The sequence below is a fragment of the Anoplolepis gracilipes genome, chromosome 16 (assembly GCF_047496725.1).
Source record: "Anoplolepis gracilipes chromosome 16, ASM4749672v1, whole genome shotgun sequence".
In the NCBI taxonomy this organism is placed as follows: Eukaryota; Metazoa; Arthropoda; class Insecta; order Hymenoptera; family Formicidae; genus Anoplolepis; species Anoplolepis gracilipes.
Window position 1 is genome coordinate 928,667 of NC_132985.1, and position 18,201 is coordinate 946,867.

The 18,201-nt window shown below is 32.3% G+C and overlaps 1 protein-coding gene across 5 annotated transcripts; it reads left to right on the forward strand.

Annotated features, from left to right (window-relative positions):
• The first annotated feature begins 1,892 nt into the window (after positions 1-1,892).
• Positions 1,893-14,496, forward strand: Pfk (ATP-dependent 6-phosphofructokinase). Of its 5 annotated transcripts, none has more exons than XM_072908138.1 (18): positions 1,893-2,269; positions 2,725-2,895; positions 5,718-5,847; positions 5,926-6,077; positions 6,157-6,346; positions 6,428-6,638; positions 6,849-6,957; positions 8,459-8,647; positions 8,767-8,957; positions 9,060-9,138; positions 9,370-9,396; positions 9,490-9,510; positions 9,748-9,849; positions 9,929-10,135; positions 10,213-10,365; positions 10,457-10,781; positions 10,889-11,111; positions 11,189-14,496. In XM_072908138.1, exons 2-18 carry the CDS (start codon positions 2,815-2,817, stop codon positions 11,331-11,333), a joined length of 2,535 nt encoding a protein of 844 aa, XP_072764239.1. In that variant the 5' UTR covers positions 1,893-2,269; positions 2,725-2,814; the 3' UTR covers positions 11,334-14,496. The 5 variants fall into 5 exon arrangements, with proteins under 5 accessions (XP_072764239.1, XP_072764238.1, XP_072764240.1 ...); XM_072908137.1 differs by lacking the exon at positions 6,849-6,957 and adding an exon at positions 7,797-7,905 and having other exon boundaries at positions 1,895-2,269; XM_072908139.1 differs by lacking the exons at positions 6,849-6,957; positions 9,490-9,510 and adding an exon at positions 7,797-7,905 and having other exon boundaries at positions 1,897-2,269.
• Positions 14,497-18,201: the final 3,705 nt, after the last annotated feature.

Here is an 18,201-nt window from a genome sequence, read left to right on the forward strand (position 1 = left end):
ACGAGAGACACACGGTAAATACGCGACGCGAGGTATATATATGTATATGTACGCGTGCCTTTTCCGACAAGAAAGGCCTACCTATACGATTAATCATGCTAAATTTTTTGCACAATTTATACGTGTAGCCGATACGAAATACGGTTTTTGCTAACGAGAGTAGCCGAACTACTACTTAATGCGAGCGACGAGACGCGAGAAGTGTCACGCGTGTGCGAAAGCGAGGAAGATGGAACAAAAATTTATGAAAAAAAAAAAAAATTGTCCGAACGAGCGTTGTTCTCACCGATACTTGCGCGAATCGCAACCGCTCGTACAGCCTCTTATCGAGACCTAGATAGAGACGTATAGATCCGGCGAGTCTCAACCTGCGACAACCCAGGTAGTCGCTCATTGGAATCAATCGAGGTCCGAAGGAGCGAGTCAAATTCGATAGAGAGATTTTCGTTTGAGAAAGCGAAACTTGCCGCGTTCAGGAACGAGGTTGAGAATCTTCGCGTTAGGTGTAGAATACCATTTTCGTACGGTAGACGAGTTCCCGCGTAGAAACGACATTCCTAAGGATACCGGCGACAAAATCCGAAGGGATTACCTACTTCAGAGACCCGGAATTATATACGATTTTATTCCTAGAAATTTGCCTGTTCTCCGTCACGTGAATTATCTCTATTCTTACTGGAATTACTACCAATTAAAGATTTTTTTATTCGGCTTAAGAAAAAATTAGAATGGAGATAAAAAAAAGCAAATTGGTTTATATAAATATGATTTGTGATATAATTGCGGATTAATATAATTTAATCAAAGTTTATGTTATTAATAAGTCACTTTTTTACTCGATATCTCTTTAATGATATTTTATCTTTACAAAATTATCTTCAGAACATTACGTGATGCATATGAGATGACATATTGCATCGATCCGCTTTTAGTTTTCGTCAAACCAAAATGTTGATTCTTCTAAAATAGTAATTAAACATTGTGATTGCTCAATTCTTCCGATTAAATAATCTGTAAATTGAGTAATTGTTTTTTTCTCTCTCGAATATAAAATCGCTACAATGGCCTTCGATTTTGTCGCCGTGTAAACTTCTCGCTAGAACAAAGGTTTTTCTCGGTTTTGCTCTTCTACAATTGTAGCCTGTTTTTAGCTGTCGATCTGATCTTCGCCCTTCACCCACTTCCCTACCCCTTCCTCAATCGATATAGATCAATGCCGTTTCAATCGAATATATTACACGTTAAATGGATTAACAAACAAAAAAAGATGACGCTGATTTGGCGGGGTGGTATTTGTAAATAAAGCTATAAAAGCGATGAAACGGTGCAATCATTTCACCTGCATCAATCGCTGCATCGGTGTAGAAATAGAAGAAATATAATTTTTTTAGAATCATCTCGCACACACGCGCACGTGTCTTTATTTAACATTTATATAAATTTTTCGGAGAATTTATCCGATACTATTTTTCTGAATATTAAATCAAAAATATATAACATTTGCAAGATATTTCTATTTATCGAAAGATTATCCTTAATCTCGAAAATATTAAAACTGATTCTAACAAATTACTTTTCTCGATATTAAATAACTTTATAGTCTTTATTCATTGCGTTGTGTTACACCATCACTTTGCGTCGTAAAAATAAAAACACTGATGTTTATTGCGTAAGAAAATATAATTCATTAAACTGAGTTTTTTAATCTCTTGCAAAATTAAGAGAGAGAAATAGCAAACATTTCCTATTTGTTTAATAAATTATAAATAAAGTATATTTACGGCGTTTATAAATCTTTATGACAAAGCAATGATCCTTGTCCATTAGACTTTGCTCAGAATACGTCAGAGTCGAATGATATTTTTCGCCGACGAGCATATTGCATTGTTATTCTCACAGTCGGCTATCGACCAAGTCGTGGAAGGTATACAATACCTGAGTGGCTGAATATCTTCTTTTGTATTTTTTCTTTATGTTGATTTAGCATAGTTCTTGAAGGCTTTAAGCTTTTCGTTTTTGTAGTTTTTCGGACATTCTTGTCGAATGTTTCCTAAGAGAAAAGGATTTTTCAAGAAAGAAGTGAAAATTTTTCAAATAATCTATTATTTAAAAGGCAAGTCTCGAGACGCACAAACTGCTGTACATTCCGTTTTGCCACACGAAACTCTTCGAAGAAGAACGTAGACGACCAGCTAAAATAAAAATTATTGTAAACTGTGCTGCGAAAGAACTTTCCTGTGCTTGTCGAGGATCATATTATCGAGCAATCGTAAGTTATTAAAAGAAGAAGTTATTTTTAGTAATGATATAAACGAGAGAAAATGATCATTTTGAAAGATTGTGAATAAACACTTTTGAAATATATATATATTTGATATACAATAATATATACATATATATATATTCAATGTATATTGTATATTCGAGTAAACTCATCTTTGAAATTGAATTTTTTTTATTTCCGTATTATATCACCAAGTCTTTTTTCTCAAATGAATAAAAGATTGACAACAAAATAAAAAATAGGAGATCGATCAACTTTATCGTATAAGACAGATAAATTTTTATTGTTTTTTATTTTGTATTTTAATTGTTTTTCATTATATTCAGCAGTTAAAATTTGCCGGTAACATTGCATTCTGTCTTATTATCATAATAGTTTATCGATTGTATGTATTTAAAATGCGTATTTTATATAAAATGTTCAATCTGTATTTATTTCAGATGTAGAATCGATATAAATATAGCTTGAAGCAAACAGATTTTCATATATCGAAGCTATCATTGTATGCAGTTTTTCAAGCTCAAAATACTATGGATTCTTCGATGAAACGACAAGGATCTTCATCATTTATCTGGCAATTTATTTATGATTCTCAATGGAAGGTTCAACAGGTGAAATAAAGTAGTATATAAAATTTAGAAAAATACCTCCCTAGAATTTTAATTTTAAACCAATAGAATTTTATCGTTTACTTCTGTCTCTGAAATTTAACTCTAACAAGTCTCTTTCGGACACTCTGTTAATGTTCCATCTTTCGAATCTTCCGCGCGATATATCGATATCTCGGTCGAACGACTTTGAATCGCGCGATTGGCCTCGAACGGCGGGTGATAATGACGCGTGAGGGGGGTAGCGAGTAGCGAGTGAGCTAGCCCAAAGGTCACCTTCAGTCGGCCGAACGTCGTGGTAGCGGCAACTGACGTTCGTTAGAGGAACGTCGGCGTTGATCGGCAGCGGAGGAGTATCGTCGTCGTCGTCGTCGTCGTCGTCGTTGTCGTCGTCGTCGTCGTCGTCGTCGTCGTTGTCGTCGTCGTCGTCGTCGTCGTCGTCGTTGCGATTGTCAGTCACGTTTTTTTCTGGTGAGTCTCGAGCTATCTGTCGTCGATCGCACTCATCGATCAATCGTCGAGCGCGCGACGCCCATTGTCGCCTGTCTGTCCACTGTCATCTGCACGAGACTGTCAATTGATCTGTTAAAGTCGGCGTTTGCGACAGTGTTACTTAGAAATTGATTCACGTCATATTTGATATTTTCGTCTAGTTGCAGATGACATTCACTTAACGATCTCCTTTAGATAGATTGAAGAGGTGCGTTTAGGTTAACCTAAGAATCTAGAGTCCTTTTCTTGCGCTGCGTCTCGCGAAACAATTACAGCCGTTCGATTGAGAGAATCTAGCGATTCACGTGACGTTATGTAAATAGCACGGACTTTTGATTCGACGAGCAATAATGGTTACACAAGTGACACAGATCTAAATTATTATATACAGATCGCAGCTATGGTTTAACGATCGATTCCTTCATCTCATTCAAGGTTTCCTTATGTCACTTAACAAAAGAGTTATATAAAAAAAGAAAACTAATTGTGATCAATTATTGTATTGTTCACATGCGGAGTATGAGAGTATAAAGACGTAATTGTCGCGACAATTGCATCTTTCGCGCGCGCGAGAGGATGCAACTGCAATTGCATCTTTCGCGCGCACGTTGCATGCTTTATCACGCTCAGCTCTCGCAGATGGAAATTTAAATGAAAATTTAAAGGAATATATATCGAGATTTGCTCTCTCAGTTTCACGTTTGATCACGCGACGCGAATTTTCTTGCGGCGAGGCCGTGGAAAGTTACGGTTCAGATGCTTTGCATATCGTTGAACATAAATTGGAACATATCTCGTCACGAGACGACCCGACGTGTCGGCGCGGAAAAATAGATTTTTGCGATTCGACGGCGAAACTAGCAGTAACTTTACTATTCGCTGCATGTATTATAAAGCCAAAGTGTGAGTTGTTGACGCTTCCTCGCATTTTTTGAAACGCGGCCAGATATATTGTCCGCACACATGTTATTTAATTTTAAGACACGAAGACTCGCGTGTCGCAACGGCTAGAAAGACTATACAGGGTGTCCCCAATTTAAATGGCAAAACTTGTTTTGTCTCTTTCTTTTTTTTTGCGGTTTTCTCCAAAATGGAGCAAAAACGAGCAAATCTCTAAAAAGTTTTTCATCTTAGTTTTTCGGTCCCCTACACGCTCCCAAAGTTTTGCCATTTAAATTGGGGACACCCTGTATGTGTAAGAGGCTTCAATAATTTTTTTTCGCATTATATGTTATCTCGCGTGTTTTTGTTTTTAATAGAATTTGCGTAAATTTGACCTGTGAATGTCTTAAATTTGCAATCTCCGATTGAAATGAAATATACTTTTATCTTTTTTTCATTGCATCATTATTTTATTATTCCAAAAGATTAGGGAGAATGTGATAGGGAGTAATAAATTTGTAAAGAAATTAATTCATTGAATAACGATTTATTTAAAAAAATAATTGATAAACAAATATTTTGTAGTGTACTTCATTGTTTTCTTTTATAATGAAATGAATTTGGAACAGCTGTGATATATATATTCTGATTTTATTGAAATCAGGTTAAAATTTAGATTAATTGATGTAAAAATTATTCTAATAGCTAGTGAATTTGTCTGGTGGAGAAAAAAATGTCTGAGGATTACAGAGGCATTTTGTGTCGTTGCACCGATAATAATTATTCGGAAAGCGTGGGAAATAATAGCGATGATGTTTTGAATGCACATAAAAACACAGAAATGCAAAAAGTAGATACCCAGGAAAGTTTGATCGATTCTATTAAAACTATATCTTCGATGAGATGCACTATATCCAGAGATCCTTCAGAAAAATCTATCGCTGTTGAAGTATTGAAGAAAGTCGACGCTGATAAAATGAACAAAATTAGTGTGCAAAACTTAAAACTTTCTTCGTTATTTCCTAAGGCAAGCTTATGCCTGTTAATGTAACGTTACATATAATTTTTTTCTGTTTCCTTTTTTTTTATTAAATATTTATGTAAAATAAATTTATTGAAAAATTCAATATTGAGTAGATGTTCTGGAAGAGCAATTATGAATCATTTGAACTTTTACCAACTGGCTCTTCGTTTGAGATAAAATTTGACACGCTCGAGGAAGAATATGCCAGAAGCCTGCGTTTTCCACAGCTTATGAGACAAAAAGTTGCGAGACTCTTTATTTCTCTTTATAATTTGTTAATCTTCTTGTACTTTTATCTCTGTTCAATGTAAAAGAAATGCTAATCAAGCGGAGAAATTGTGTTACATTATTATGTATCTGAGAAAAAAATGGAGACCCAATTTCTCAAAAATATTGATCTTTTTATTAATTTTTTTTCTTATTACAGAGAAATTATTATTATAAGGAATACTGCGATACAGCCATGGGTGAAGAGGCACCAGCTCAAAAATTTATAAAACCTGGGAGTCATAAGGGCAAGAGCATCGCCGTTTTTACTAGCGGTGGCGACTCTCAAGGTATCTTCGGATAATCAAATAAATTGTATTTTGAAATATACATAATTATTCTAATTATATAAATTTTATTGTTTATAGGAATGAATGCTGCTGTACGAGCGGTTGTAAGGATGGGTATTTATCTTGGCTGCAGGGTATACTTCATCAGAGAAGGCTACCAAGGTATGGTGAACGGTGGAAAAAACATCGAAGAAGCTACATGGTCGGCCGTGTCTTGCATCATCCACAAGGTATAGATATATATTGTAGAATGTTGCATCATGCTACTCGTGTATGCACGTTATTGATATATTGCATCTTTTTTTTTAGGGCGGTACAGTCATAGGCTCCGCTCGCAGTCAAGATTTCAGAGAACGCGCTGGTCGGCGAAAAGCTGCCAAGAACTTAGTTAATCTAGGTATAACCAATCTAGTGGTGATTGGCGGAGACGGTTCTCTCACAGGTGCTAATCTCTTCAGAGAAGAATGGCCTGAACTTCTAAAGGAACTCGTCGCGTCTGGTAAATAGAAAAAAAATTGTTTATATGTTATATGTTGTATCACACATGTATTCGAAAGTCAACGTTTCTTTTTATTTGTAGGAGATATAACTACCGAGCAGAGCGAAAAATGTAAACAACTACACATTGTCGGACTAGTAGGTTCCATCGATAACGATTTCTGCGGCACGGACATGACGATTGGTACTGATTCAGCATTGCATCGCATCATTGAAAGTATAGACGCTATAGTTAGCACAGCTTACTCTCATCAGAGAGTATTTATAATGGAAGTTATGGGTCGTCATTGTGGGTAAGTGCATCTCGATTTTGTTATTGGGAGAATAATTTTATTAATATTAAATAATTTTATATACTATTGGGCACACATTAATTTCCGAAAATGTAAAGAAATTATTCGCGATATATTTCAAGGACAAATTTGCAGTATAAAGTTAATACTAGTGTATCGTTATCACGCACCGAAACCAATGTAATAGATAAATGGGCTACTTTCGGCTAGGTATCTGGCTATCGTGGGCGCTTTAGCTGCGGAGGCTGACTATGTTTTCTTCCCAGAATGTGCGCCTCCCGTCGATTGGCCTGAAAAATTATGTAGAAAATTGGAACAGGCACGTCTAATAATAGACTTTTCGAAATTTTATAAAATTTTTAGATTGCATTGCTAATTTTTACTAACTCGATCAAACATAAAGAGTGATTTTTTAAATGTATATGTCAGTTTTTAGACTGCTCAGTGTTCTGAATTAATACTCGATCGTAGAATACATTCTAAATGTATATTCCTCTTCTGAATAACGACATGAAGAGGAATACGAACGAGAAATTTACTCACACTTTATTGGCGCGCATTAATTAATATACACCTATAAATATATATAGCTAAATAATAGAGAGAATATATTCGTCTTCGATTAGTACTGAAGATAATTAGATGACAGAGTCTTTCAGGTATCTGACATTAGCGTCAAGTATGTCTACAGGAGCCACCTATTCATTTATTCCCGAATCTCCAACAAGTGGTGACTGGATCGAGGAGCTTTGTCAAGCTGTGCGACAGGCACGTTTCTCAACCAGTCGTTACTTTAATATCATTCAATGTATATCCGAAATTATACAGATTTGTCAAAAAATTCACCACATTTATTTTTGTATTTTAAAATGCAATATTATTTCTTCGAGATACCCGTGATTACAGCCAGATTACATTTTTGTACATGTAAAGTTTTCTCATTAGCATTCTTATCATTAGCACTTATTAGATTATTCAAAAATTTATTGCAAGTATATTCAATTACTATATTTATATCTCAGGCGAGCACAGTTTCACAAATTCATAAATATGTGATCTTATGATTGATTAACGACGGTTATAGCATTGTTTTACATGATATTTTTAAATATTGTATTGAGATAGAATTTTAGTTAGGTTTACAATATACCATTACAGTTATCTGGCTCTGGTGGCAGCTATATGTTGTGAGGCTGATTATGTTTTCATCCCAGAATGGCCACCCGAGCAGGAGTGGCCCAACAAGCTGTGCAAAAAATTATTGCAGGTTCGACAATTTATTTTTTTTTTTTTTAATTTGTTAAGACAAGTATATTTATTTATATCTCTTGACTCTTAATCAACCTGCAAAGTTAACAGCACATTTGCTTTTTGTAATTTATACTCTGTTTCTTTAAATAATTGCAAGCTCAGTTACAACTATATTTTAATTGCTTATTTTTTATTTACTTACTTTTGATTATAAATAATTTTTAATATTCTTTCTTTAGAACATTTAATATAAGAAAAATAATGATATTATTCTGTGAAGTTAATTAATTGCATGCTGTACTAAACTTATAACATTTTTATGGGTATGCAGCACTATGTATTATTAAATATGCTTACATAAAAAGAAATAATATATAAATCAAAAAATTAAGACAAGAATTTTCAGAGTTATATATATATTTTTTTTTGTATCATTAGTATATCATCATCCACTGCATCTGCGTATTATGCTATAGTCTTTAATCTTCAATTTTTTTATAATGCTTATGCTTTTACACATATGAAAACAAAATCGCGGAAAGGATTTTCATATACAATTTTCTTTTCAGGAGAGACTCACTGGTCAACGACTTAATATTATTATCGTTGCTGAAGGTGCGGTTGACAGAAATGGCGATCCAATCACAGCTGAAAAGGTCCATAAAGTAGTCGTAGAAAAATTACAGCAGGATACAAGAATTACCGTTCTGGGCCATGTACAAAGAGGCGGAAATCCTTCAGCCTTTGATAGAGTTTTGGTAAAGTTTTTAAATTTAGAATTTTTAATATTATCTGAAATATATATACTTACATAAAGTGTCATGACATACATTTTTAAAGGAGATATATTTTCTCTAAATAAATTTGTGCGTTACAGGGATGCCGGATGGGAGCTGAAGCTGTGATGGCTTTAGTGGAGGCAACACCCGACACAGAAGCGTGCGTTGTTACATTGGATGGTAACCAAGCTGTAAGATTACCACTCATGGAATGTGTTCGTCGTACGAAAGGTGTAGCGCAAGCTATGGCCAATAAAAATTGGGATCTTGCTGTCCAACTTCGAGGAAAGTGAGTTTCTCAAAATAACATGTCACATGTACCAGTGTAGAGAAATATGAAATATGTATCGATAAATGTGTATAAATCTACTTACATTTTTTTTCTGTGTAGGGGTTTTGAACGTAACTTGGAAACTTACAAAATGCTGACCCGTTTGAAAGCTCCGGATTTAGATCATAATGCAATCAAGGTACGATAATTTTTCATTTGTCTTCAAATTTATATGAAGTTTGATGAACCAAAAACTATGTGTTATGCAAGAAGTATTAATGTAGCATTATAATGTCTTAAACATTAGATAGAGATAGAGATGTATTAATTGTGTCTAAAAGAAAATGTTGGGTCTTTAACATATAAAATAATGAATAATAATAAATAAATTATTACATATACTATTTGATCCTATTTGATACTGCTTCAGGACATTAATGGCCGCGCATTATCAAAGGTAAATCAGTTAAGAGCCTATAAAAATCGCAAATATATATAATGTTGCCAATGTGACCGCAATCTCCCTAACACACCTTTTTCCATTCCTTAGCAATACACTTTATGTGGACAAGTGAGTTAACGCACAATCTTCCTTTGGCATAGAGAATGTATGCTTTGTATTAGAGATGTATCATTTACCATCATTTTATAATCGCTCCCATAGGCAGATGCAGCGACAGCATTATACTCTATTTAACATGCAATGTCATGTACATATATTAAAAGCAGTTTTAGTTTTTCGTGCACGCTGCATGATGCATTGCATATCGATTTTCATCTAGTTGATAATTTACGGTTTTTGTTACAGGATCATTATACAGTAGCAGTCATGCATATAGGATCACCATCCTGTGGTATGAATGCAGCGGTTCGTTCTTTCGTTAGGAATTGTATCTATCGAGGTGATAAGGTATAATACATATATCGATGAATTCATAATTCTATCTACTTTTATGTTCTCAATATATATATGTTATGATTTATTCTAGGTATATGGTATCTGTGATGGAGTGTTAGGTCTTTTGGCTGGGAGATTAAAATTGATGGATTGGCCAGCTGTCGCCGGTTGGGTCGCGGAGGGTGGCGCAAAGTTAGGAACGAAGCGGACACCGCCTCAGGAAGATCAATTACCCGCAATTGCTCAAAAATTAAAAGAATTTGAAATACAGGCACTGCTTATTATAGGTGGATTCGAGGTAATTCTAGCAAATGTTGTACCATTCAGCTGAATCAAGAAATCAGTGTCGATAAAGCGTATATTTTTTATTCCCAGGGTTATCAAACTTGTCTCACATTTTTCAAAGCGAGAGATAAATACGAAGAGTTCAGGATTCCTATTGCTATGATTCCTGCAACTATTAGCAACAATGTGCCAGGCACTGAATTTTCATTGGGTTGTGATACAGCTTTGAATGAAATTACAGAAGTGAGTTCTGCAATATGCTTGTAAATCTGAAACTTAGAGACTTAACACTTAATTATAACAATACTATTAATATTGTCTTATTTTCTGACAGATCTGCGATCGCATTCGACAATCGGCGCAAGGTACTAAACGCCGTGTATTCATAATCGAGACGATGGGTGGTTTTTGCGGATATTTGGCAACCGTTGCCGGTCTAGCTGGCGGTGCAGATGCGGCTTATATCTACGAAGAGAAGTTTAATATTAAAGATTTGAATCATGATGTTATCGCCATGGCAGCGAAAATGTCAGAGGGTGTCGAGAGAGGCCTTATTATCAGGAACGAGAACGCCAACGGAAATTACAATACGGAGTTTATATTTAGACTTTTTAGTGAGGAAGGAAAAGGTTTATTCAGTTGTAGAAGCAATATACTCGGTATGTGTTTCCTTTTTATTTTATTTAATCGATTTTCTAATTTTTATCATTTATAATACAAAATTAAATATTTTATTATTAAATATCTTTCTAAATTTTTTTTACAGGTCACATGCAACAAGGTGGCTCGCCGACTCCCTTTGATCGTAACTTGGGAACGAAGATGGGCGCTAAGGCAGTTGAATGGTTTAGCGATCAGCTGAGAAAATGCACTAGCCCCGATGGCAAAACGGTCACTACAGCTGTTGACAGTGCGGTGATGCTTGGTATTATCAGACGCCAGTATAGATATACGCCATTCGCGGAACTTATTGAAGTTACGGATTTCGAGTATGTATTCTATTTCGAGTTTTCAAACAACAAGTCATTTTAATTTCTTGCGTAACGTTATAATAAAAATTTGCTAGACATCGTATTCCGACGTATCAATGGTGGATGAAACTGCGTCCATTGCTGAAAGTGTTGGCAAAGCACGAATCGACGTACGAAGAGGAAGGTCTTTACATAACCGTTGAAGAGATGGACCAACAAAAAGACCCGCCTCTCGTATAAATCGCGAAATTGATTATATAAAATACCGCGTCAAGTAATGCGGCGGTCATTGGAAATTGGATTTACTGATCATGTGGAAAGTAGTAGGTGTTGATGATTAAGAGTAACACAGTATTGTATATTATGATATAATTTTATCGTTGCACGACGAGAGAAACGAGAATCTTGTATATATATATATATATATATATATATATATATATATATATTTATATATATATATTTATTGGATCATGTATAAAAAATTTGATTGTGTACATTATTATGGTTCTTACATAGTAACGTTTGTGTGCTACGTATGTCCTCGTAGTTATTTATTTAAGATTTGCACGCAATTTTTTTTAATATAAATAATTCGGATGTGGTCATAATAGATATGATGGAGAATATAGGAACACACTTTTTCTTTTTGTTCGGAAATCATGTTTGTGTTTTGAATGTTTTCCAACTCAGGTGAGAAATAGGTACAAAGGCAAAGTGCAAAGGTAAGGTAAGGTATATTTTAGATGTTTGGAAACATCTAAAAATGTAAAAGCGATATCCGTTTTTTACAATGGTATGGTATTGTTACAGTAGTATCTTATAGTAATGTTAAAATATTGCGTTGCGTAATACATTAATGTATAGTATCCAAGATAAATTAGAACTGATATACATATATAAAATTTTTTAGAACGTAGATATACAAGCGCTAACTAACGGACTAAAATATTATTTTTACGAAAGATATGCAGAAACACATGACTAAATTGGAAACTAATGACGTGCAAAATTTACATTTGATATGCTACTCGAACCTAATACATGCACAGTTTTCGTATATATATTTTAATTATCATGGATTTCAGCACACACAACTAAATGTTTATTAGGATTATTAGCAAACAACAAATAGTGATATTTGATTACTTGTTTGACATTTTCGATGTTTTAGATATTGTGAGTTACAGATTAATAGCCGCGAATATTGTATTTCGACGTTTCGTTTTTGCCTAATTTTTTTTAATGTAACTGCGCGATATATGAACTGTTTAGTAAATATAATTTTCAATTATAGCTCTTGGATCGAGAAGTAAATCAAATTTCAGAGATTTTTTTAAAGAGTTTCACAGATGAATTGTATTTGTGGTCTACTAAGGTATAGGATTTTAAAAATAATGCGATATTTGCGTCGGTGAAAGTGTCTATCCTTCGGTTTAGCATTACTCGCGAAGCTATAAAAAGCTATTGGAGAATATACCTGTCTACCTCAAAACATAATTTTGCAACGATGAACAAACGACTCGCAGCAGGAAAATTAATCTGAGTCGCGCGTTATAATGTTGCACGTAACGTTAAAGAAAAAAATTCGCTAAAATTTAAGGTTTGTGTGACCACAAAAATATTTAGATTTAATTCTTTTTCTCTTAATCTTCTCTCTCTCTCTCTCTCTCTCTCTCTCTCTCTCTCTCTCTCTCTCTCTCTTTCTCTCTCTCTTTCTCTTTCTCTCTCTTTCTCTATACTTGTATATTTATCTTTCGAGAGAATCGTGCAAGTATTAATCTCGTAATTGTTTTTTTCGGCGTATAATGTAGCGTTCGTCACGTGTCCTTATTCTAGAACCAAATAATTGCATTCTCTGATGCAATCGCTGAAAATTAAGTCTTGTGCAAACTCTTACTCTACATATTCGTGAATTCACTTAAGCGTCAAAATAAAAAATTTGCCGACTTGTGATTTTAACGAAAATACATGAAACAAGAATATACAAAGAAACTTTTGTGCGTGATATATGCGTACGTTTTATATTCTCAATGTAGGGTTTACGTAGATACTCGCATCAGAATAGCAGAGCTTGTAATAATTTTCATTACGAATGATGCTTAGCACATACAATGCGACGATATACGTTTAAGATTTGGCTTTAGTAGATAGCGTATTTGTAATGCATGTGCTGCATAAAATATAAATATAATAATATTTTGAAAGTACAATGATATGTGCATGATATGCATTATGATTTATTCGAGAATAATGTATATATATATATATATATATATATATATATATATATATATATATATGCATATATGTATATGTAAAGGAATTTATTTGACAGATCGCGCTTGTTTAAAATTGTTACAAAATATGTATATGATCTACTAATAGTGTGGATAAAATAGTTCTTGTTGAAAACAATTTGAATAATATCGCTAATATGGCACCTGTTTAAATGCACGTGTAGAAAGCAAATTCCTTTAACATTCTACCAAGAGAAATTAAATTATTAATCGAGATTAAAATGGGAAATAGATGAAAACTTTATCAATTATCTGTATGTGTGCATAAAATTTTTTATTATTATCTACATCGGTATAGTTTATGCATTTTCTGTACTTTATAATAGATACTTTTATTTTAGGACGATTATTTGACAATCAAATATATATATTCGACAGCTTTTAAAGATTTTCTGTTTTAATATACATAAATAATAACAGATCGTATACAAGATATCTAATTAAAATTAATCAATATATAAATTAGATATACATATATCAAACTTCTACTAGTACAAATAAAAATCATGTTGATAATGATTTAATATCATTTGATATTCTGATATATGAGGTATTCGCACTCGTATATCGGTAAAGATATATGTACATATAATTATCGAGTGCTCTATATATCGCATTATACGTAAAGATATGTAAGCAAAAATGTACAAATAGTATATTTACATAATGTCAAGCTGTTAGCTGCCCGTCACATAGCGCAATAAGGATATACAAGAAAATGAGAGAGATATATTTTATTTTTAAAATTTCAGAGATTATATATATTTTCGACTCATTGTTGATCAATGAATTTACATCCTCTATCCACAACATACGTATGTATAGTATTATATACATATATAGTTACTGTAATACAAATATATATTTATTTTTCTCTTTTTTTATCTCTCTCCAAGACATTGAATTGTTGCAACGTTATCACTGTATTCTGCGCGATACGATGCGTACAAAGAAATATCTGTATTTGCCACAACAATTGAAACTTTGCGTGAATTAATCGTTGCGATAAATGTTGTAAATTAAAAAAAAAATACATGACTACATATATTATGCACGCACGATGTTGTATTCATGTGATGAATAAATTATATCTTTTAAAAGTGTCACATTTAATATATATATATTTGTCTCCTAAAATATTTTTAAAATACTAATATATTTTTACCACAATAGTATATATTTGTATACTTACAATTGATTAATTAACAGTAAAATTTATCTTCAGAAAATTTTGAAAAAGTAAAATTAACATTATAAAATTGTATGGAAATTATAAAAAATTAAAATTATTTTTGAGAGAAATAAATGTAATGAGAACAGAGCACTTAAATTTGATCTTTTAATGAAATTAAAACAAATTAATATTTCTATATACTTAACTATAACTATTCTATATACTTAACAATATGTAAGCAAATCGAAGTAAAATGCATATATATAATCCATATACATTAACAAAGTAAATTTATATTTTTTGAAAAAAATAAAAAATTATATAATGATATAATTGTTCACAGAGAAAGAGTTAATGCTCATCAGGCTTACAATTAGCCAGGCATCGAAGAAAATAAGTAACAATAACTTTTCGAGACTTTCAAGAAAATATTATCAAGAGTGAATTATAATTTTGCTTGTAATAAAGACAAAACAGGAAAATAATAGCTTTTATTAAATTTATAATATTTTTACTTACAACATCTCTTATTTGAATATTCTTTCGATTTTTTATTTTCAAGAGTAAATTTTCGCAAATGCAATCGATAATATCTTTATATTATCTATCTATCTATTTAAATAATAATTTACTTATTACCGTTGATTGATAATTATCATTTGCCAATCACTTACCATAAAGAAATTTTTTACAGAATAATATATATAAAATAAAATCAGAGAGAAACCTGAGAAAGACTACAGTATCATTTTTTATACAAAGCTTTTTTCACGTTGTACACTAGCATAATATACATCCAATTTACACCCGACCAGAACTACGTATGTTCACATCCACTTTTGGTGGTAAAATAGTTATTTGATATAACACAGACATGAACCGGTTGGTTTAATACAATTTTCAATACAATTTATTTTATTGCTATTATAGAAATTTGTCATATTATAAAAAATACATTTTTTTCTCTCTCTTGTCGTAACTATTTAATTATTCCTACATAATTACAATATATTACACATGTATAGTGTTTGTTTTTTTTCTATTAGAAAAAGAGACAGGAAAGAATAAATATTCTATTACTTTATTCTATCACTATTTTTAAAAACATTAATTTATTAAATACATTTTAATATTTATTTATCACAAAAATATTTTTTTCTTTATATATATATATATATATATATATACGTATATATATGGGTATGTATGTGTTTATTATAGATTTTTCTATAGAAAATATGTAATGTATTCGGTTAAATCATGAATTTTGAATTCAATTATTTAGTTTATAAAAAGAATTTTAAGCGGAAGAGAAATTTTACTTCGGAAGAGATGTTCTCATGGCACGGGGGAACATTTTGGATGACAGTCAATACATTTTCTGTCATTAAGGGATGGTTTTTAGCCAGTAGAAGTCCGGCATAACCCTGATCCGGATCAGGCTAGCCATGATGGATTTTCCACCTTTTCCGCCAGTGAAAACAAAAAGAAAAAAAAAACGTTATACTAAAATCGAAATTCGTAAAGGAGTTCCATTCTTATAATTTTTACACTGTTCTTATAGGTTTTAGTCATTAGTAGCTATGATTAATTTTTTGACATTTAAATGATATTGTATATATAGGCTTTCGCAAGATGTTATATGAAAAATTGATTTGGTTTGTAATATTGATTTTATCCTCTTTTACAAAGGTACTATCCAGAACTCTAATTAAAAAACCGATGTTAAGTGCAATGTTAAAAAAGAATGTTGCACTATGAATAGAATACGTGTTTAATAAAATACTCATTGTAAAAACCATGTCTTTCCATCTTAAGATTTTTTCTTATAATTTTTAAAGCAGCATATTATTTAGGTGCTTAATTTTCTACATAGTGTAACTGTATTATGAAAAGTATAACATACATATATGTATAATTATAAACTATTATTATTGTTATTATTAGCAAACATTTGTTCAACGTATCTTTCTTTTTGAGTTTTCAAAATATCTTATAATCTTATTAGGGTGTTTTTTTTGTTGTTAAGGAGGAAAATGCATATTTCAAGTGTGATACAAAATTTAATATAAAATATTATACAAGAGAGTGTATTAAAAATGTATTACAAAATATATATTATATAATTAATTCTATGTGTGGCAGATAATTAATTATATTAAAAATATATTTTGCAAAGTAGGATTTTACGTCCTAACGAAAAGACAAAGTTTTGATGTTAATTCAACGATTAAATCAAAAGATAAATCGTAGCTTAAATTCCGCGAATGTACAGAATGAATAAATTAACAATAGTTATAATATTTAATTGTAATACACGTAATTATTATAATAATCGGAACACGTGCACGTACAGGGGATTATAATTATACACATATATATCATTTAACAATTTTGATTCATATAAAATGAAGAGTAATCATTTTTACAATAGATAAATCGGTATATATAAATAGCTAATAATCGTGCAGCATCTGCATAAAAAATTTATCAATTAATATGCTGATAAATATTGCTATATCAAAACCTCTGCTTATATGCGTGTGTCCATAATAGAGATTTCTATTTTTCACAAATAATCGTTAACATAATAATTTTTATTATAATGTATTCATTATAATAAATATAATAAAGAAATAGAATCGTTATACAGTTATGTAGCAAGTTATAAGATATTGCTTTGCTTGATTAAAGTGCTTTATATTTTGCGTTTCACATACACACTTATTTAAAGAAATCGTAAAATATATCGAATGATAATATCATTTTAGTTAAGGAATTTTGTATTTTATAATCACTTGATGTAATATTTTAACCAAAATCTATGATTTTAACACGTCAAATTTTATCACGTAATAGTATAATGCGTATTTGTTAGCGCAAGAGAGAGAAAGAGCATACGCTCCCCTCTCCTTGACGTCACGCATTCCGTAGTAAGAGAGGGGAGACTGTGCGTACGGCATACGTGACTCGTGAGTACGAGTCGTGATAGCCGTGAGTCATTCATTCCGAGTCCGGCGGGCGTAGTGTCAATGTGCGCACGTGTTCTTACTCCGGCGCCGGCACGTGCGTCTTGCGTTCGGTCACCACGAGGTCGAGCGCGCCGTACATGTTTCTCGCGACGATAATACGTAATAATAATACGAATAATATGTAATAACATTACGATAAATCACAACGTGTTAAAATACGTCTAAAATAATTCCGAAATAAAATAATAACATTCAACCTTAGGTGACATAGCGTGCTATTGCTTTTGACATTCGTCTCGGCTTCGCCGCGATCGCGGTCGTGTTTCCGCTCATATATCTTGATTTCGATCACGAAACTGTCTCGGGGATCTTATTTGACGCCGACTGACTGGGATTCTCTCAGCGTTGCTTTCCAGTGAAAAATGATTGATCGAAGAAGATGTCGAATCGATGTCGTTTATCGGCGTTTATTTGGCGTTTTTTCTATCTTTATTTCTTACTGAGCAACAACGTTTACACGCCTCAGTATTGCGGCTGAGGTGAATGTCGGCCGCGTAGGCAGATGTAGGTTCAGTATAGAAAATATAGAAAAATATATATAAACGCGCGGTTAATATTGAGCTAATGTTCGATAATCGGTTGTTGAGAGCATGGTCTGCTTC

Excerpts from the sequence above, each read along its gene's own strand:
- Pfk (XM_072908138.1), top strand. The coding sequence starts at position 2,815 with ATGGATTCTTCGATGAAACGACAAGGATCTTCATCATTTATCTGGCAA. Across the intron at positions 6,639-6,848 it reads GTTATGGGTCGTCATTGTGG|GTATCTGGCTATCGTGGGCG; the intron begins GTAAGTGCATCT and ends ACTTTCGGCTAG. Across the intron at positions 9,511-9,747 it reads AATACACTTTATGTGGACAA|GATCATTATACAGTAGCAGT; the intron begins GTGAGTTAACGC and ends TTTTTGTTACAG.